General features: G+C 41.9%; 1 protein-coding gene and 1 long non-coding RNA gene across 2 annotated transcripts; one reads left to right on the top strand and one right to left on the bottom strand.

Moving 5' to 3' along the window:
* Nucleotides 1-5,375: 5,375 nt before the first annotated feature.
* Nucleotides 5,376-6,663, bottom strand: LOC140588745 (uncharacterized). The gene is made up of 2 exons (XR_011989925.1): nt 6,551-6,663; nt 5,376-6,053 (listed from the first exon to the last, which is right to left on the bottom strand). It is a non-coding gene; the product is annotated as an uncharacterized lncRNA (long non-coding RNA).
* Nucleotides 6,664-11,240: 4,577 nt separating this feature from the next.
* Nucleotides 11,241-21,708, top strand: LOC140588732 (uncharacterized). The gene is made up of 7 exons (XM_072710681.1): nt 11,241-12,147; nt 15,200-15,373; nt 16,860-17,033; nt 17,197-17,370; nt 18,070-18,243; nt 18,619-18,665; nt 20,895-21,708. Exons 1-7 carry the CDS (start codon nt 11,378-11,380, stop codon nt 21,413-21,415), a joined length of 2,034 nt encoding a protein of 677 aa, XP_072566782.1. The 5' UTR covers nt 11,241-11,377; the 3' UTR covers nt 21,416-21,708.
* Nucleotides 21,709-22,197: the final 489 nt, after the last annotated feature.

Genomic DNA, 22,197 nt, shown 5'->3' with positions numbered 1-22,197 from the left:
TCTTTTGTAACTTGTTTGTGGCTTGTGTGAAAAAGTGATTGGGCAATGACTACTGCTGGTGCATATGCTTCTTTTCTGATTAGGTTTAGTTTCTGGGTACTGGTTGGTCTAACTTTGTGTGTGTGTGTGTTTGAGTCTATAGTGTATTTATTATTCGCTCGCCAGCTATCGAGCCGGTGAACGTGATGCTGGTGTTTTGGGGGTGTTTGGTGTGGCCTTTTCTGCATTGCATGGAGTGAATAAGGTGTGAATCAGTAAGTGCTCCTACTCTATGTTGTGGTTTGCTGTGTGACTCTGTGTGTTAGTGATATACCACCTCGAAACTGGAGCACTTGGTGTGTTTGCTGTGTTGAACTTCCTTTCCCCTCTTCCTCCAGGTAACCACTCACTGGCTTACAGATTGGTTTAGGTTTGTGTATAGAACTGGACTGCCAGTACTCTGGGTTTTGTAATGGAATTGTCCCTCCCCTGTTTGACTTGTGTGTTTTTTAGCCATGTTATGACATTGTTTTGTGAACTTATGTTATTTGTAAATCTTTTTTCTTTAAAGGTTTTATAGAGTTAATAAACATTGCCCAGTTACTGAGATATGTCTCTGTGTCGTCTATGTGACGTAGCTGTTCTGAGGGAATCCTGAAGGTAACTGTAGTCATACATCTTAAGGGGTGGGGCCGTAGGTGGCGTAGTCTGGTCTCTGAGCTACACTTAGTGACCTAGCACCGTAAGGTTACACATATGAGTCTGGGGAGGGATATAAGAAGGTCTCAAGAGTTTGGAATCAACAATTCTATTGTCCAGACAATTAAGTGGAACATTTAAAACAACTGCCAACTTGGCCAGGTCAGACTGTCCTAGCAAGAGCCCGAGGACAGACACAAGATGCTGAAAGATGTCACCAAAAATCCTACCATGTCATCACAGGACATACAGAAAACTCTTGCCACAGAAGGACTCTATTAAAAAGTTGATGTACACTGTGTAGACTCACCTTGTAATCTTTAGAGAATGCTGACCAATTACTGCTGTGCACAATGTGATAAGAAACAAGTATGAATTAGCACCTTGTTTTGGCTTAGAAGTTTCTGTATCTGTTAGCCATTTTGTTAGCCTTTAGTTTATGAATATGTACTTTATTAGTGCTGCAGCTTATCACTATGTAGAAGGACAACCACCTGGCCAGACAATCTACAACAAGCAGAAGCTGCCAAGGTTTGCTACTGAAGGAAGGGATTCGCCTGAGTTCACCAAAAGTTCACGGATGGGCATTAAAAAAACTGAGTAGAGATGGTCACGTCACCCTTATGTTCAGCCGAGGCACCAAACAGTAAAAGAGATGATTGAGAAAGTTATCATATAGGGGTGTGGATCAAGGGAGAAAGCAACGATGGTGAATGTCTGAGGGAATGATGATGCTTAAGTGGCGAGATATTGTTACACAATGAGAAAATGTATAAAGATTGGTGTAAAACAGTATTGGACACACTTGCAAGTGTCCAGCCTTGGTTGTAACTTCATTGTTGCAATAAAGGCTGAATCTGAATATTTGCACAAGTGGCTCCTGACTCCTGATTGGCGGGGAAGAAAAAACCACAACACCAGACCTGGTCAATCAAGCATTTACTGAAATAGAACCTGTCTGACAAAGTGAAGTAGGTGAAAAGATCTCAAAAAGCAACATGTCGTGCCACGATCTAAGGAAACTCAAGAACAGATGAGAAACAAAGTCATATACAGTCGAGCACGGTTATTACGATTCGGCTTATAACGAAAACACGCTTGTAACGCTTCGATTCCAAATCCCCGACCTTCAGTAACGTTAAATTCCAGCAGCGGTTACAGCTCAAAATGTACTGTACTGTTACGTTTTCCATGACAGTGTCACGCACGTAAAGGCAGTGTCTCGTGACTACGCCGGCACTGTCACGGGACAGCGCGGCACTGTCACGGGACAGCGCGGCACTGTACTGTTACGTCTGGCATGCACGTATTGGCAGTGTCTCGTAGTGCAGTCTGACTTGGCGGATTGTCCCGTTGCAGGACAGTTGACACTGAAGGTATATTCGTCCAAAACAAACCAATATTCAATCATTAGCAATTTAAGTGTCAGTGGGAGTTCTGTTCTTAATCATCACTTTGTCGTATTTATTAGGCTATATTAATGGAAACATAACACGTGGGAAGATGTGAACGTGATTCCTACTGTTACTTAATGACAAAACAAAGAAGTTATGGCAATGAAATGCTATTGTTTTTCATCCAAAGACGCTACCCCTAGTGGTACATGCCAGTTACTTCAGATTGTCACGCTAAATGGGTTAGTTTTCAGTTTTCTTTTAAGGAAGGTTATTTTAAAAGGTGCAAACAATGCAAACAATATGTTGCATGTACAAATTAATCACAGAGGGGATTTTATTACAGCATTTACTAACATGCCATGTGTATATGGCAGGCCAAATTGTCTTTCAATAGTCTCAGGCTTAGTCGAAATAACTTGATTCCTACTAGTAGAAACTGCAAAAGAAAAATTGCATTTTTGCCTCACATTTACTATATTAAATTTTTACTAGTAAAAAGTTATGTTGTAAAGCCCTATATTTTTTACAACTGTAATTTTACTTTACATTTTTACTAGTTAGAATTCCAGGTCCTTACGAGAGAGATCTGAAAATACTCATATCCGAAATGTGAATTTAAGATTAACTAACCTGTAGGCTAATGAAATTTGTCATTTTTTTTCTCTCTGTGGCTCTGAGGCTAGGCTTCTGTGCCAGCAATCAGAAAGTTGCTGGTTTGAATGCCAGGAGTGATTATTATTATTATTATTATTAGTATTATTATTATTATTATTAATGACAATAATAATATCCTAAAATTTAGCCCAGTGTTCCTGAAGTTTGCCTAATGTCATATGCGGCCCCACAGTGGAGATCCTCCTAGCAGAGGTTGCCCAGTTATTCACACTGCACACATTCAGTGAGCCCCTCCTTCTTCCTGGAAGAAGGGAGCCACATAAGACCATTCCTTCCGCAAAAAAAATACTTTTCAGAGTAAAAAAAGTAAATTTTGTGTCATACTGTCTAAATTTTTTGCGTGAAACATTGTAAAGTCATATTCTTTTAATCAGTGTTTTCTTAGCTTCTAACAAGCATCACTAGCATGTGTCAAAGCTATTGTGTCAAGCTAGTACAGCAAATTTTACTGTGGCTGTCAGTGTAGGGACAGATGTGAACACACACACACACACACACACACACACAATGACTTACTTGCCGTTATGTATTACTCTGTCAAATGATGTTGTAATGTATTAATGTTACAACACATCCATGTCAAGCGCCTTGTGACGACTGTTGTGAAAGACGCCATATAAAATTGAATTGAAATTCATATGCATATTGCCATATTGTTTATGTTTTACTGCATTATATTTGCCAACTGGACGACCCATTTCTTAAAACAACATGACAATCTGAAGTAACTGGCATGTACCACTAGGGGGAGCGTTTTTGGAATAGCTATGATAGCTTTCGTTACACATCAGGTTTTCAATCGTTTTTTTAATCAATGAATGGTAGAGCAGCGTAATGCTTACAGCGTTGTGAAAAATACGCTTATACAAAGCGTTGGATTATGAGTGCGCTTCCAGACATCGCATTTCCCCCGTAGCGTGACAATCTGAAGTAACTGGCATGTACCACTAGGGGTAGCGTCTTTGGAATAGCTATGATAGCATTCGTTACACATCAGGTTTTCAATCGTTTTTTATTAATGAATGGTAGATATTGCATTCACGTTCTATCAGCAGCGTAATGCTTACAGCGTTGTGAAAAATACGATTATACAAAGCGTTGGATTATGAGTGCGCTTCCAGACATCGCATTTCCCCCGTAGCGTGACAATCTGAAGTAACTGGCATGTACCACTAGGGGTAGCGTCTTTGGATGAAAAACAATACCATTTTATTGCCATAACTTCTTTGTTTTGTCATTAAGTAACAGTAGGAATCACGTTCACATCTTCCCACGTATTATGTTTCCATTAATATAGCCTAATAAATACGACAAACTGATGATTAAGAGAACTCCCACTGACACTTAAATTGCTAATGATTGAATATTGGTTTGTTTATACTTTCAGTGGCACTCAACGTGCTGCAACGGGATAATCCGCCAAGTCAGACTGCACTACGAGACACTGCCAATAAGTGCATGCCAGACGTAACAGTACAGGTCTGCGCTGTCCCGTGACAGTGCCGGCGTAGTCACGAGACACTGCCTGTACGTGCGAGACACTGTCATGGAAAACGTAACAGTACGTACAGTACACTTTGTGCTGTAACCCCTTCTCTTAAATTCCTTAAAGAAAACACGCATATAGCGATTCTTTTATAGCGAAAATTCGGCTATAACGATGTCTACTGTCTTCCCCAAAGAAATATTTCAATGAATTTTTATTCGGTTATAACGATTTGCCTCAATCATTCTAGATTTAATAGTTTAAAATAAGTCCGACATCAGCTTAATCGCGTAGCCAAAGCGAGCAGCAGTCAGTACAGTATGTACCTTTTTTCTGTGCGTAGCGTTCTACCACCATGTAATATGTTATCGGTTTCGTTGTCTATACTAAATGGTTGTTGAATTACAAAATACATGTTGCTTGATAGTAAAAAAGATGTTTTATTTTGATCATTACATGAAACAAAGCTTCATAGACAGAACTAGAAGGTCAGTATTATTTTATAGTCATAATACATAGCAATCTTACATGAAAATGGATATAACGAAATTCGGATATAACGAAAGAAATCTGCCGGCCCCAGAAAATCGTAATAACCGTGCTCGACTAACGCCATAGGTCCCAAGTGACATCACCATGTCCCTGGATGAACAGTGTGACCAGAAGCAGCTGGGATTCACTATGCAAAGGGCAAAATGTACCACGATGCTTTTGCACTAATTCGTGATAGAGAATTTAAAAGGTGCCTGTAATTCAGCGCAGAGGAGAAAAATAACGGGAACATCAGTGCAAAGCAGCTGCAGCACAGCGACTATTGTGAATAGTGACTCGTGATCTAATCGTGCTTAAAGTATCACTGCAGAACCGCGTTTTATATGCACAAATATAATGCAGAATGTGCGTTATGACAGAATTAGGTGGCGGCGGGAGCTTGTCCCCTTTCGCTTATCGTGTATTAAGTCACATGGATAAAATCTCCTAAAACGGTCCGCCGTGCCACTGAATCCGTGCCCATTTCTGCTTCCTCATTTGACACGAAGTGGATAATTTCCTGTAAGGGATGAAACTCTCCCTAATTATGCAGGTTTGTCACTTGGCTAAACTGGGCACCAGATATAAGAAACAGCTCACAACAGAAGTATGGAAATAAGCATTTATTATTAGAATTCCACAGTTCAGTGTCCCTGCCCCATGAAGTAAGCAGAGCGCCAGGCAACACCGCAACCCCCACACAATGCTCTAACCACAGCAATCTCTAAAACACTTTAGAATATTTCACAATCACTAAAACACACTTGGAATTCACACGTGTATAATAAAAAGGCCTGGACAGCTCACATCCGTAACCAGGGTCAGGAATACAAATTAACATGTGGTTCCTCCTAAAACAAATACACAAACAAAAAAAAAAAGTCAATTCACATTAAACAATCTTATTTACATTAACTAGTCGGGGGAAGACATCGCAATCCCCCTGAAAACACATAAACCAATAACCCCACTTCTAGCAGGAACCACAAACCTTTCCCGTGGCGCCTAGAGTCCACGCCGCTGCCACCGAACACCGACTTGCGCCGCTAACTTCCTAACCCGGTACCCCCCACCAGTACTCGCCTTATATCACAACAATGCGGTAATCTCCCCAAGATACGCTCCTTCACACATGACAACTGCAGCGTGGATTCCAAGCACCACCGAGCATAGGGAAGCCTCACTGTTCTTCTATTGCTGGTATTATAGCCTCCATACTTCCGCCTCACAGGTGTTTCCTATGAAACCTTACCTGTCACCATGAAAATCCCCGCCTACATTCCTGTCTGAAAATGAAAGTGATTTAAAGCTGGAATCGCCATTTTGTCAAGACACACGAATAAGATTCTGGAAAAAAATAAAGATATTTTTCATTGCCAGGTAAGATTATAGTTAACAGACTGAACTAATAATAAAATTAACATGTATGACACACTTATATAGATCGGCGGTGCCACTGATTTAAGCGCTACTTCACTTTTCTGTCTTTCTCCTTTAAAGTAAAACGTCATTTTGTTATTTCTGTAAATTGTATATTTATTGCCAAAGCATTTATCAGTAATACAGTTAAGATGTGTTGCATTGCATGTCGATCTATAAGTGCTGAGCCTGAATTTTGTGCTGGTGCTCCTAAAATTTTCAGTAACTTTCTCAGTACTAGTGGAGAAAGTCAGTCTGCAGCCCGGACATGAAATGTGTAAGAGTAACAGAGTGGAGACCCAGTGCATTGATTCGATGTAAAAGTGCTGAGTACTAGATATTGTTTATGTATGTATCTGTTTACCCTTCATGTTCACAGAGGCCCCAGCAGGAATCATCTGGTCTGGATCGGCACAAAAATGGAGGAAGCTGCTTCTGAAATGCGCCCCCCTGTGGTGTGTAACAGAAAGAGCCCTGAGAGGTAACAGTGTTACAGCCACTAGCATGCATGTCTCTCTGGGTCTATAACCAAGCCATAACATAAAGTAAACTGGGCTCCTAGCTAGGGCTGGCTGAGTGGGCAGCACTGTAATATGTGTAGCTTAATAAAAAGACCTCACCATCTTCTTTCTGTGCCTTTTTCTTCCACAATCAGCCAGTTGTTTTATACAAGAGGCGAGTAACAGATCATCCCTCCTATGCAAAATGGTCACATAAAAATAAACAAGCAAACAAACAAATATATAAAAAGGAGAAAACTACCAAAGACCCGTCTAATGATGTAGCTTTTATCAATGATACTAAACCTACAATAATCTAAATTATAGGTGTGACTATTTCATATTAAAGTTAACTGTAAACTAGCCTGTTTACATCAAGAGCTTCACAGCATATCAAAGTACATGAAGGCAGAGCAGAAGCTAAACAGCAGTGTGATGCCGTCCCCATTGTATGAAGTATATTTATACCATGAGGGTTTGTTTCCTCTCACTGTCCACAGTGTCCTGATGGAGAGAGCAGACTCCCCTGTACCCAGCTGTGTTTCCCTGAAGAGTGACAGGTCAATGGAGCCCCCAATCTTCTTCAGTGAGGGACCTTTTCCTACAGATCAAAGGTAAATGTGCATTTAAACAAACACTGTTTAAAACACTCAAGCTCTCAGTCAAATGGCAAAGAGACACATACAAGCTATGAGGAAAGAAACTTTATAATGAATTTTTTAACTTGTCAAATGCAGTTGTCTTTGAGAATTTAAACAGATGTTCTGTCTGTATTCTGTCTGTGTTCTACACGGTCCAGCCAAAAAAATGTCGCCATTTAAATTTAAATCAGCAAATACTTAAAAGCCAATGACTGGATCAGTTTTATATCTCAGCAACGTCATGCAGCAATAAAGTGAAGTCAGCTGAGAGCCTGAATCTACTGACTGGCCAGGTTATCACATCAATGAATGTTTTCTTTTTATTTACTCTGTGGTTAATTAATACATAAGTAATACGTAAAGTCTTACTATTTAACCTGATGTTTTTTTGAGTTAAATCTGCCTACTTTTTAGAAATGAAGTATAAAATGTTTTAAATAATGTCCAGTGCCAATTAAGATAAAGGGTCGTGTTCAGCATCTGGTGCAAAGTGGTACCAGGCATGATGCATGTGTCTCTGCCAGCATGAGCCTGATGCTGCTTCCTGTCCAGCTGGGAGTTAAGGGCTTTGCTCAAGGACCCAAAGACATGTGACTGTTCTGCTGAGGCTGGGAATAAACCGGCGACCTTCTGATCACAGGTCCAGAAGCTTACTCTGCTGAGCCACATGCTGCCCCCCTCAAACAAACCCACTGTCGCCTTCGGCTTGCTCTCTGGGGGCATTTGGCAGGGATGATGTGAAGCGCTTTGAGACAATATAATATTGTGAAAATGCAAATCACAAAATAAATTTGCATTGGATTGAATTAGATTAACTTTTCTGCCTTATTCACAGAGACCAAATTGAAGAATGCAGTTCAGATCTACATGATAAATCGGGTTTATCATCCATATTGGAGGTCTGTATTTGTTGCTGATATGTTTTCTTAGCTGTTATGTGAATTAGCTTATATTTTATACAGCTGAATGATAAGAAATTCATCCTGTTAAAGGAAATATATTTAAAACTATGATTCACATTTACAACTTTGAAAAGGTTTGGTGCAAGTAGCAATAATTAACTGTGACTGTTTATTTTAGTCACTAGAGGAAAAAGCCGTAAAGTTCCTAAAGGATGAGCTGAAGAAGTTTGTGAGGTACCTAGATCAGAATTACCCAGAATGCTCTGAGCCTCAGCTGGAGGAGGACAATGACCTGGACAGTGATGGTCAGATGCAGAAGACCTGTGGCAGAGAGGGAGCTCTGAAGATCACACTGTACATCCTGAGGACCATGAAGCAAAATGATCTCGCTGACATACTGGAGAAGAGTAAGAGCCTCATAACATTCTGTACATGTACAGTACTGTGCTAAAGTCTTAGGCAGCCAGAGAGAAGGATCTTCATGTTGGTGTGTGAGCCAATCCAAAAACATTCCTAAAGTCACCCCAGTATTTGCAGAAATCGTACATCCATGTATTTTTTGACTTGACCACTAGCACACGTCATATGGCTAATCAATATCTCATTGACATTTTTACTAATTTAATTAGTGAATGAAGTGAGTTTGTGGTGAAATGTAAGGAGCACATGGACTGGCTGTGGTGCCCTGAGGAGGTTTGGGGGCTGAAGTGATGATTTAGGGTTTTTTCTCCAGAGCAACTTACTTCCCAGATAAATGGCTTTAAACTCGTGGTGTCAATCGATTGAAAAATAATCCAGTTAATCACCATAATAGGCTGTGATTAATTATGATTAATGACACGTTTAAAATGGTGGTGTCACGTTCGGCTTGGAGGTGAAAGAAACAGGAAACAAGGCAAAAGAAACAGGAAACAGCTGGGCACAATCAGGGAAGCACACGTGGATAATGAGGGGGCGTGGCACACACTAGGAGGGGACGGAGCGGGGCGTGACAGGTGGTCGGCTATTTGCTAGTATCTTTTGGAAGATGAAACAAATACATGTGTGGTCTTGGAACAAAGAAATACAGGACAAACTGGTCAAAGGAATCACACGGTTTTTTTTTTTTATATGACATCTTGGTTTTGAGGATTTATGACTTAGAATTGGAATTCTGGCTTTACAAAAATCATACATACTATAACTATAACTCATCACATAATGTACATTTTTTTCTGACAGTTTTCACCAAGAGACCCCCTACCCTCCGTTAAAATGGTTCAGTCTCCCGCTCTGGGCTGCATTTCCCAAAAGCACAGTTGCTGACTTACATAGTTAGGAAACACGCCCCCTGCTGGCAGACGCTCTCACAGACCCGTAAGCAAAGAGACGCCACACTAAACCACCATACTGGCCCTATAATGCAACGTGATGTCACATCTCTGGTCCCGATGTACCCGCCCCCCCAATGTTAACACTGTAGCGCCGGTGGGAGGGCTTCCGTATAGCGGGGGCCTATTAGCATATCCCAGCATGCTCGCCGGCCATGTGCACAGCCCTGTTGTGTTTGTTATTGTAAATCCTTGGCTGTTCCCCAGTGTCCTGTGTGCCCTTGCCTGTGTCTTGCGTGAATCCTGCCTGATCCTCACGTGTCTTTAGTCATTATATAAATTACCCACAGTTTGTGCGCCTGACTGTCCGGCATCTGACCTTCCTGTGTTTCCATCTTATGGTGCTTTGGTGCTTGTTGAGTACCTGTGTTAGTCTTTTTAAGGCCTTAATAACAGGACATTGTTCCCCCCTTCAGAAGAGCCTCCTCGTCTTTCGCTGTTGCTGCTCGGTCTGCCGAGAACCACGATACGAGACCTCTGACCCTGGATCAGTGTACAGGATTAATTTACATAAAAAAAAAATAGAACATTAAGGTTTCCTGATTAATCGCATGCATTAACGCGTTAATGTTGACAGCATTACTTTAAACATTTTCTTTGTTTGCCTAACACTTATGCACAATACTGTATGTGGTGTTACAGTAAAATTTGTATGATAAGACTACATTTCACATTTGTCAAAGTTAAATATCTGGACTTGTATGTGTAAAAAAGTCTGTTTTTGGAAAATATTCTTCCTCTCATACTGATCAGAATCACAGTAAGAATTAATGCATTTTCCTCTCATTACTTTTCAGTACAGCTCATGTCGCAATATCAGCACAGAACCAAAAGTAACCTGAAGCAGAAATTTGAGTGTGTATTTGAAGGGAAAGCTAAGGAAGGTCAGCCAACACCTCTCAGTGAGATTTACACAGAACTCTACATAACTGAAGGGGGAGCTGGAGGAGTCAATGATGAACATGAAGTGAGACAGATTGAAACAGCATCCAAGAAAAGGGTAACAGAAGATACTACAGTCAAGTGCAATGATATATTTAAACCCTTACATGGGCGTGTGGCACCTATCAGAACTGTACTCACTAAAGGGGTGGCAGGTATCTGGAAGACAGTCTCTGTGCAGAAAGTTATTCTTGACTGGGCAGAAGGAAAAGCAAACCAGGATGTTCACTTCATATTTGCTCTTCCTTTCCGGGACCTGAATTTGATTAAGGATGAATACAGTCTGATTGATCTGCTTCACCACTTTGTCCCAGAACTGAAATCACTTGAATCCACTCAGCTGTTTAAGTACAAAGTCTTGTTCATCTTTGATGGTCTGGATGAGTGTCGCCTTCCTCTAGATTTTCAGAACAATGACAGCTGGTTTGATGTAACAGAGAAAATGTCACTGGATGTGCTGTTGACTAACCTCATTAAGGGGAATCTGCTTCCATCCGCTCTCCTCTGGATAACCTCCCGGCCAGCAGCAGCCAATCAGATACCTCCTGAGTGTGTCCACCAGGTGACAGAGATACGAGGGTTCAGTGATGCCCAGAAGGAGGAGTATTTCAGGAAGAGATTTAGTGATCAGAGCCTGGCCAGCAGGATTATCACACATGTGAAATCATCAAGGAGCCTCTTCATCATGTGCCACATACCTGTGTTCTGCTGGATTTCAGCCACTGTGCTTAAGAGGCTTTTTAGTGAGACTTTCAGGGGAGAAATTCCAAGGACTCTGACTGAAATGTACACACACTTCCTGATCTTTCAGGCAAGTTTAAAAAAAAGACAAGTATATGAAAAACTATGAAACCAAGCTTAAGGAATACAGCAAGGAATTCCTTTTGAAACTTGGTAAACTGGCTTTTGACAACCTTGAAAAAGGCAATATCATATTTTATGAGCAAGATCTGACAGAGAATGAGATTGATGTCAGTGAAGCTTCAGTTTACTCTGGAGTGTGCACAGAAGTCTTTAAAGAGGAATATGGGTTGTATCAGGAGAAGGTGTACTGCTTTGTGCATCTGAGCATCCAGGAGTATCTCGCTGCTTTATATGTGTTTCTGTCAAACTCATCAGCTAACCTGCTGAAGGCTGCAGTGGATCAGGCATTAAAGAGCAAGAATGGACACTTGGACCTCTACCTCCGCTTCCTCCTTGGCCTCTCAACAGACTCCAGTAAGACTCTGTTACAAAAGCTACTGGGACAGACAAGAATCAGCTCACATTCCACTTTTAAAGCATCCTTAAAAAGACTACTGGGACAGACAACAGCCAAATACATCAGGGAGAAAATACAGGAGAATTTATCTCCAGAAAGGACCATCAACCTATTCCACTGTCTGAATGAGCTGGGTGACAATTCTCTAGTAGAGGAAGTACAAAGATACCTGAATTCAGGAAGCCTTTCAGCAGAAGACCTCTCACCTGCACAGTACTCTGCTCTGGCCTTTGTGATGCTGATGTCAGATGAGGAGCTGGATGTATTTGATCTGAAGAAATTCTTCAGATCAGATAAAGAGCACTGGAGGCTGCTGCCTGTGGTCAAGAACTCCAGGACGGCTCTGTAAGTGACGTGGGGATGGGAAATCATGTCTGGTCTGGCAGTAAACATGAATATTGTTTGAAATGTCTGATGAATATTATTATTTTGATAATCTTGACTTCAGCTGTTTCTATAGCAGTAGCTGATCTGGACCACAGACTTTATAATGACTGAAGGTAGTGATGTAGTAACAAACAAAAAATTGACGTTTCCGTTCCCATCCAGTCTGCCTTCTGATCAGAAGCACAGCATCCTAACCTGCTATAGAAACAGTGAGGGCTCTTTATCCACAGGGTGTATAAGTGGTATGTGAGTGTTATTGTCAGCAGGTGTGTTCATGTGATGGAGCCCAGAGCTGGGAGCTTCTGTATGATTGCTGTCTCTGGCTGCTCACTGGCGCCCTCTGCTGGCCTTAGCTGATCCTGGCTGAGGAGAGAACACAACAGAATACAGTGGTACCTCGGTTCTCGAACTCACTAGAACGCGAATTTCTTGAAAGTCGAACAAACCAGTTTGACCTAGAACTCGATCTGAATATCAGAAGTCAAAATATAAATTGTACGCATCAGGAAATGAGTCATACTACAATGCAATTCTTACTTGAATGCCTTCTTCACGGACTGGACGATTGACCAAATAAAGCAGTGCAACATTACAGTAACTAACAATAATTAAACCACTTACTTACGTGTACTATTAGAGCATTTATGTAATTTATTTAAACTTTATTTTACCAGGTAAATTAACTGAAAACCAGTTCTCATTGCTTTACGTGATATTCGGGAGAAATAGCAGATTATGCATCGTAACTGCCTGGGATACAAATGTCATGCGTGTAACTAAACTGTTCAGCCAATAAGGGCAAAGGTGTGTCGTCACGGAGGCGGTTCCAGTTTATGCTGCCGGGTGAGAGGTCGCAATGCATCTAACCGTAATGCATTACCTCAGGATCAGGATGTGTTGTTTTAAGCCAGCGCTGTAAGCAAGTCGAACGCCCCAATGACCGGACTGGGGAAACAAACTGAAACGCGGACTTAATACAGAGGACTAATGACAACAACCAGAAACAGCTGATCACATGGGGATCCCACACGAGGTTAACGAGGGGGCGTGGCACACGGAAGGAGCGGATGATAGGGGCAGGACAGGGGTAATGTTGGGATAAGATTTTTATCGTTTTGGAAGCCATTCATCCATTGTCCAACCCGCTTATCCTACTGGGTCATGGGGGGTCTGGAGCCTATCCCGGAAGCAATGGGCACGAGGCAGGGAACAACCCTGGATGGGGGGCCAGCCCATCGCAGGGCACACTCACACACCAGTCACTCACACATGCACATGTCTTTGGACTGTGGGGGGAAACCTTAGTACTTGGAGGAAAACCCACGACGACACGGGGAGAACATGCAAACTCCACACACGTGACCCAAGCGGAGACTCGAACCCCATAGGTCCCAGAGGTGTGAGGCAACAGTGCTAACCACTGCATCACCATGCCACCCCTTTTGGAAGCCATTAAGAAAAAAAAGTACTCTTCTTGTTTTATCCTGTTCATTTTGTGTTTGAATGCCTAAAATAAAAACATATTTAGGTGTAATTTTGGGGGGCCGGGAACCAATTAATTGGTTTTTCCATTATTTCTTATGGGAAAAATTCGATCAGAACTTTTTAGGATTCGATCCGGAGTCCGGAACGGATTAAGTTCGAGAACCGAGGTACCACTGTATCTTTATTGTCACAGTACATGTACAAAGAAACGATGTGTACTTCCCACCAATAACAACAACTGCAGTTATATATTAACATTGTTTAAAGTATATAATGAAAATGTAACATTTATTTCCCCTGTGGATTAATCACGAGGCTGGATTTTTTTTCTCCATAACAGTCTGGAAGCCAGATTTTATATTGACTGTTAGTCATGTTAGTGATGTAGTAAAGTGACAGGTTTTCCATGACCGTCCTTTGTGTGACAAACAGCCAAGAGCCAGAATATCACAGAATGTTCGGACTCTGTGCCCATGAGTAGAAGGCTGCTGGTTCAGATCTCCTGGCTGGCAGAGTGATGTCATCACTGGGCCCTTGAGCCAATCCCTTAATGCCAATCACTGCAGGGGCACTGGATGCTGGTCGACCCTGCGCTGTGACCCCAAACTTCCTCTCACCTGTGTGTGTCTATGTGTCTCATGGAGCAGAATGGGATGGGTGAAAAGACAATTTCCCCATGAGGATAAATGAAGTATCACTGTTCATAAATATTTCTTTTAAATGAATGTTCCTTTCAAAAGCATATCTGATAGGATTGGTAGTCCAACAGTTAGGGTTTTGGTGATTTTATAAGTTCCCAGGTAAAGCAATTTAGGATTTCACTCACAGGATCAGGAATTCAGGTGTCATTTAAAAAGCATAAACTCCTCTGGACATCATTCAAATCCCACATAAATACACACACACACACACACACACATACATATATCTCAGGCAGGAACTGAACCCGAAGCCTTAGATGTCGGCTGTAGTGCTGATCACTGAGCCACAGCGCTGCTCAGAGCTTTATGAAAATACTTATGCAGATATTAAAGAGTCTCAGGGTAACTGGCCCTTTAAGATCATTAAACAGCAGTGCATTAAAAAGTGGTTTGCAGTTGGTTACAGAGTTTCAAGGACATTGAAACAAGATAACTGATATATTTTAATTAATCTGTGTGAATGGATTTTAGAGCATATTCACACTCATGCCCTCATTCAAACTGGCTCTGGAAGATTCTGCACACAAAACCTTTCAGGATATTTGTGCTTTGAAATGAAAATGTTCACTGTATTCTTCATGACAGGGAATATGATGAGCATCAGAGGATTGGCCAACATTAAAAATGTACCATATTTAATCACTTTTCTAACTGGTGATTTAATTTTGTGTTGTGTTTATCCACTAATTCTCTTTGAACTATAATCTGTGCCTTTTATTATGCTGAAAAAAAGTTTGATTGGATATTTTGTATCACTCTGATCACTGATGTGTAGGATTTATACTGGTCTCTGTGTGTGTATAATATCACGGCTTCTTTTGCAGGCTGAACAGCTGTAATCTCACAGAGAAATGCTGTGAGGTGCTGGCTTCAGCTCTCAGATCAAACTCCTCACCCCTGAGAGAGCTGGACCTGAGTGACAATGACCTGCAGGATTCAGGGGTGAAGCTGCTCTCTGCTGGACTGGAGGATTCACATTGTAAACTGGAGATACTGAGGTCAGTATTACTGGGGATTCCAAGCTGTTAACAGGGATTAAAGTTCTCTGTCGTTACGACGGATTTCCGTTAATTGTAGCGAGTCATCGACGGATTTCCGTCAATTACACTGTTCCGCCTGTCCTTAATGTTTTAAATTCACTTTTCATAATTTTAATGCTGTATATATAGGCTTACATTTCTCAAATAGTGTAATAAATGTCTTAATTTTAGTTTAAATAGGTCTTAAATTAAGGAAAGACAAAGTGTATTCAGCCTGCTGAGGAGGATGTGATCAAAGCCTGGAGTGGAGCGAATGCACGTTCCTCTCTCCACTCTAAGCGTTTTGTTATCACTCCGGTATGGATCCACTCCGGGTTTTGGTTTAGTTTTGAAGAAGTACATGTCAGGCTACGGCTGAGGTATAACTATATTTAAGATAGCATGGACACACTTATAATGCAGGAAGGCTCCGATGTTTCGGAGATTGATAAAAGTGTAAAAAATAAATGGAGATGGGCTTGGCTTAGCGAAATTGGGGAGAATGGCAAGCCTTTTAGTTCGTGGGCTAAAAAAATCAAACAACCAGGTATGTGTCTTTGCACAGTATGCCACAGGAAACTTCAATATGGTAATAATGGCAAAAAAGTGCTAGCTCGCCATCAATCAGAAGCTAGTCACAATGCTGCCGTTCGTGCTCTACAGTACACATGCTCCCTGCCTGGTGCGACAAATATCACAACGGAGATTCATGCATCTATGGCCGACCGTGTGTGCGATGTAAAAGTGCGCATATGTTCTTTCATAGCGGAGCATGACCTGTCGTTCACAGTATCACAACCGCTAGTTAATTTAATGCAATCAGTTGTCAAAGACAAGAGTGCACTTTCAAGATTGTCTATGTCTAATGCACATGCCTCCTACTTGTGCACACATGGCATTGCTGCTTATTGGAATTCCAAATTGTCATCTAAGCTGAAAACGAAGATGTTTTCTTTAAATGTAGATGAGGCAACAGATGGAAACATGGACAGGATTCTGAATGTTCTTGTTCGGTACTATTAAGAGTTTCACCAAACGTTGTTTGGTGTTATAAGATAAATAAAAACAAGCACTGAAAAGATGTGTGGTAGATGGTTGATTATTTGTCAAGGTATATTTTTTTTCAAAGATTACAAATAGCTTTTAAAATATGCAAACTGGCAATATTAAAGCGGTTTAAAACGCTATTGGTCTCGACTATTTAAATAAAGTGTTTGTTAAAGGAATATGGCTTGGCCTGAAAAAAGTTCAGTCAGAAGATTTTTTTTCACTTTAATCCCTGTGTTAACTGGGGATACTGAGGTCAGTATTACTGGGGATTCCAAGCTGTTAACTGGGGATACTGAGGTCAGTCATATTTATCCGGTCAAATAGTAAACTGGTATTTCATGATGATCACTATGATCACTGATGTGTATAATATATACTGGTTTCTGTGTGTATAATAACACGGCTTCTTTTGCAGGCTGAACAGCTGTAATCTCACAGAGAAATGCTGTGAGGTGCTGGCTTCAGCTCTCAGATCAAACTCCTCACCCCTGAGAGAGCTGGACCTGAGTGACAATGACCTGCAGGATTCAGGGGTGAAGCTGCTCTCTGCTGGACTGGAGGATTCACATTGTAAACTGGGGATACTGAGGTCAGTATTACTGGGGATTCCAAGCTGTTAATTGGGGATACTGAGGTCAGTCATATTTGTCCGGTCAAATAGTAAACTGGTATTTCATGATGATCACTATGATCACTGATGTGTAGGATTTATACTGCTCTCTGTGTGTATAATAACACGGCTTCTTTTGCAGGCTGAACAGCTGTAATCTCACAGAGAAATGCTGTGAGGTGCTGGCTTCAGCTCTCAGATCAAACTCCTCACCTCTGAGAGAGCTGGACCTGAGTGACAATGACCTGCAGGATTCAGGAATGAAGCTGCTCTCTGCTGGACTGGGGGATTCACACTGTAAACTGGAGATACTGAGGTCAGTATTACTGGGTATTCCACACTGTAAACTGGGGACACTGAGGTCAGTGTTACTGGGTATTCTACACTGTAAACTGGTGCTGTTATCAGCTGTCAGCTGCCTCCTGTTGACATTCCTCACTTCCTCACGGGTGGTTCTGCGGCCGACCGTGGGGATCTTGTGGTTTCTGCCCGGCGCTGTGGTGCTGAACGTCCTCTTTGGGATTTAGCCGACTTTCCTGCCCCTGTGGCGTCACACTGTTTGCTCTTGGCGTCACTGCAGGGCCTCATCCTCTCTGCCATCAGTGCTCTTCTTGTGGCAGGACTGTGGATGAGGGAGTCCAGCTCTAAATTTCATTCAGTGGGTCACTGTCACTGGATGGTTTAATTTTGAACTGAGCTGATTATTCATGTGTGTTGCTACACAGTCAGTGAGGCTAAAAGGTGAGCTTCAGTGAACAGTGTGTGGGGGCCGCAGGAGCAGAGGCACACAGGTGAACCCGGGTGCAGAATAATGCCCCCAAATGGAAGCTTTTTATCAGGAACAGGGAGAGCAGGGATGGAGGAAAAGAGGTGCTGAATGGCTGCTTGGTCTGGGGGGGTCCAGGCCAGTTGCTGGTCCCAGTCAGGCTGTGGCTTTGGGCACGTCAGCACTGGCGTTTTGATGGGTTGCTGCCACCTGTATTTTGTCTGATATTTTGTGATTTCCTTTCTGCAGGCTGCCATTCTGTAGAGTCACAGAAGAAGGCTGTTCTTCCCTGGCTTCAGCTCTGAAGTCAAACACCTCACACCTGAGAGAGCTGGATCTGAGCTACAATCACCCAGGAGACTCAGGAGTGAAGCTGCTCTCTGCTGTACTGGAGGATCCCAGCTGTAACCTGGAGAAGCTGAAGTGAGTACAGAATATGTGTCTGACACACTACAGATACTTATGCATGTCTGTGAAGAAGAGGCACCAATAAATAAATGGATACAGCAGTACTATGTTATGGCTTAATGGTTAGGGAAGCGCACTTGTAATTGAAAGATTGCTGGATGGAATCCCTGACCAGCAAGGCACTACTGAGGTACCCTGAGCAAGGTACCGTCCCCAAGCACTGCTCCCTGGGTGCTGAATTAGCTGCCCCCTGCTATGTCACGATGTCACATATGGGTTAAATGCAGAGGACATATTTTGTTGTTGTGCACTGTGTGCTGTGGTGTGTCAACAATAACCACTGATCATTCAATTCTAATTCTAAAATTCTAAATTCTGCTTTTCCTATAGTGTGGACCACTGTGGCGAGTGCAGGACCAGACCAGGCGTACAGAAATGTAAGTGTGTCTGCATGTTCTTATTAATAATGCCATTAATACCATTTTATGATTGTATTCATGCAATTGTTGTGATGAGTGTGGCTTTTTGCACTGTATGTGTCACGGCGTGTGTAGCACGGAGCGGGGAAGCAGGCGAACGGAAGCCAGGGATCGGGGAATACGGAGTTTAATGCCAAAACACAGAGCACGCAAAAACAACATCAATGACCGGACTGGGGATACAAACGGGAACGCGGACTAAATACACTGAACTAATGACAACAATCCGAAACAGCTGTAAAACACTGGGATTCCACATGAGGTTAACGAGGGGGCGTGGCACACATTAGGATCGGACGGAGCGGGGCATGACAGTATGTAGATGGATTTCCATGTTTTTATTTAGGTGAGTTTCTCTGTGTGTGACAGTTTAGACAGAATCCAAAGGGAAAGAACAAAACAGACAAAACATCCATCACCGTAACCACTTAATCCCAACTGGGGTCAGAGGGGGCACCGGAGCCTATCCCAGGAACAAGGGGCGCAGGCGGGAACCAACCCTGGGCACAGACACACACACCAATCAGCCTGGCCTGCACGTTTTTGGACCGTGGGAGGAAACCAGAGCCCCCTGCAGAATCCCACACAAACACAGAGCGTGTGAACTCCACACAGAAAGGACTCGAGACCAAACCCAGGACCTTCTTGCCGTGAGGCAGCAGCACTAACCACTGCACCACTGTGCCGCCCACAGACAAAACAGGCATCACCAAAAATACTATTAATTCATTCATCTTTTTTTTGTACAAATAAATACTTTATAGATGCTTATATCGTCTGTGTGTGGGAGTGTAACAGGGTTAAAATATGTTCTGATACAGTTCTGTGTCTTTGATTTCACAAAGAAATCCTTTGCATTTGTTCTTCATGCACATGTGGTGAGTTTACTTTTATCTTATTGAGATTCATTAGTATTTTCCTAGATGGCACCCGTAGTCTCCCCCAAACCGGGAGAATGGTCTGACTGCAGAACACTGGGCGTCTCCGCTAGGAGGATCTCCACTGTGGGACCAGAAATCACATGATCTCCACTCCTGGGCCGGACATGACGTTATGCAAACTTAAGAAACAGAGCCGAAATATAGGATAGAGTTATTATTTTTATTGTTAATAATTATTATAGCATTATTATAATAATTTGTATAATATATGTATATATACATATGTGTCTGTATAATGTTAAACATTATCGCAACATCTTATATATAATTATACCATAGAAAAGTATTATTATTACTAATAATAAATCATAATAATGTACAATAATAATATAGGATAGGAAATTATTATTATTATCTCCACTGGGATTATATCGCATCACTCTGTATAACTTAGGATGTACCACCACTAGGGGGCGCCGAATGACATGACTTCCACAATAGCGTGGAGTGGCGTCAGTGCAACATCGTGAACTAACTTTAATAATCCAGCCTGCTGAATTCTCTTTAGTAGCGTCGTGTCCGGGCAGGAGTGGAGTTTCCAGCCCCACAGTAGAGACCCTCCTGGCGGAGTCTGCAGCCAGATGTAATCAGTTCGTGCTCCTTATCTTTCTCTCTTCTAAACCGGGTGTTCTGACGAGTTGAGCTACCTATCGAAACGTGCTATCGAGCCTTTCGGCGCATGTGCAGTTCCACCGTCTTGGAGTTAGGGTTAGGTTTTAGGGGTTAGGGTTAGGGTTAAGGTAAGGGTTTTAGGGGGTTTTGGGTGGTTAGGGTTAGGGTTAGGGTAAGAGTTAGGGTTAGGGTTATCGATTAGCACTACGGTAGCCTAACTCGACAAAGTAGCTCAACTCGACAGAACACCGGCGCTGATGCCGGACTCTGCTCAGTCTGCGGGTAGCGCTGCCGTGAAGAGGTTTGCGGTTCGAAGGAAGGTTATATTTTAAACTAAAGACGCTCACTTTTAGTATTAATCTCTGATTCCGTCTTGTGGTAAATATGCTTCTGATGAATATGTCTGATGAATGTCGCTGCTTTGTAATTTTATTTACCCGTAATTAAGCTGTTAGTTTAGCTCGCGCAGCATTTCCCGCCGGCGTCGCGCGCCGTACGATATTTCCTGAGCTATATCATAAACTTCAGTTCCCGCTTCGTTAAGCGAAGCTGTGCTGTTTTTATATTGTACAGAAACATAAAGTACAGGCTGCCTGATGATATTAATAATAATAATTCTTCCTCTTGCCTACAGACTCCTGCCAGCTGACGCTGGACCCCAACACAGCAAACAGACACCTGTCTCTGTCAGAGGGGAACAGGAAGGTGACAAGGGGGGCAAAGCAGCCATATCCTGATCATCCAGAGAGATTTGACTACTGGCCTCAAGTTCTGTGCAGAGAGAGTCTGACTGGTCGCTGTTACTGGGAGGCTGAGTGGAGTGGATATGGAGCTGAAATAGCAGTGACTTATAACGGAATCAGGAGGAAAGGAGACAGTGATGACTGTGGGCTTGGATTCAATGACAAGTCATGGAGTCTGTGCTGCTCTCCTGTCAGTTACTCTGTCTGTCACAATAATAAACAGACTGTCATACCCATAAAGACCTCAGGCTCCCGCAGAGTAGGAGTGTATCTGGACTGGGCAGCTGGTACTCTGTCCTTCTACAGAGTCTCCTCTGATGGACTGACCCTCCTGTACAGCTTCACCTCCTCATTCACTGAACCCCTCTGCCCAGGGTTTTATGTTTATACAAACTCCTCCGTGTCACTGTGACGTGTTGCTGGTTCTCATGGCAAAAAGGTAAAATCTCTGCTTTTTAACCTTTATAATCCTTTTTACTCTGAAATGTATGTTTGACAGAAATAAATGCCTGTGTTCAGGGAGCTGAATAAACATGAAAAATATTTTATAGTTTTTCTCTCTGATTAAAATGTAACTAAATGTAATCCTGATGAGTGGGGGGGGGGCTTTCCCCCTCCCCTGTATATGTACATTTTATATATTTATGCCTATTTACTGTATTTCCTGCCTGTACAATGACAATAAAGGCTTTCTGTTCTGTCCTATTAATGTCCTGCTTCAGCGTCACCCAAAGCATAACTGAGTAACATAATGAAACCACAGTCTGGTGGATTAAGTTAAATTGACTTTACTGCTGCAGCTGAACATAACTTACACAATGACACTAAATCAATGTACATAATAATCATTTAACTGGAGACATAACAGAAACAACAAACTTTAAATTATATTGTGTTACTGCTCTGGTTCAGTGGATTAAAGTAAATAAAATTAATTTATTTTATTAAAATTTCTTTTAGGAAATAATTATTTAATAATTTATTAATTATTAATTACTTTAAGAATAAAGTAGTATTATATTACCATTATTTACCATTACCATTATATTATACTATATTATCATTATTATTACATTATATTATCTCTCTCTCTCTCTCTCTCTATATATATATATATATATATATGTGTCTGTGTGTGTGTGTGTGTATATATATATATTCATTCATACATACATACACATACACACACAAATA

The sequence above is a fragment of the Paramormyrops kingsleyae genome, chromosome 4 (assembly GCF_048594095.1).
Source record: "Paramormyrops kingsleyae isolate MSU_618 chromosome 4, PKINGS_0.4, whole genome shotgun sequence".
Classification (NCBI taxonomy): domain Eukaryota; kingdom Metazoa; phylum Chordata; class Actinopteri; order Osteoglossiformes; family Mormyridae; genus Paramormyrops; species Paramormyrops kingsleyae.
The sequence above is the reverse complement of the archived record's forward strand: the minus strand, read 5'-3'. Positions and strand labels throughout refer to the sequence as shown.

Excerpts from the sequence above, each read along its gene's own strand:
- LOC140588732 (XM_072710681.1), top strand. The coding sequence starts at position 11,378 with ATGAAAAACTATGAAACCAAGCTTAAGGAATACAGCAAGGAATTCCTT. Across the intron at positions 15,374-16,859 it reads TGTAAACTGGAGATACTGAG|GCTGAACAGCTGTAATCTCA; the intron begins GTCAGTATTACT and ends CTTCTTTTGCAG. Across the intron at positions 18,244-18,618 it reads TGTAACCTGGAGAAGCTGAA|TGTGGACCACTGTGGCGAGT; the intron begins GTGAGTACAGAA and ends CTTTTCCTATAG.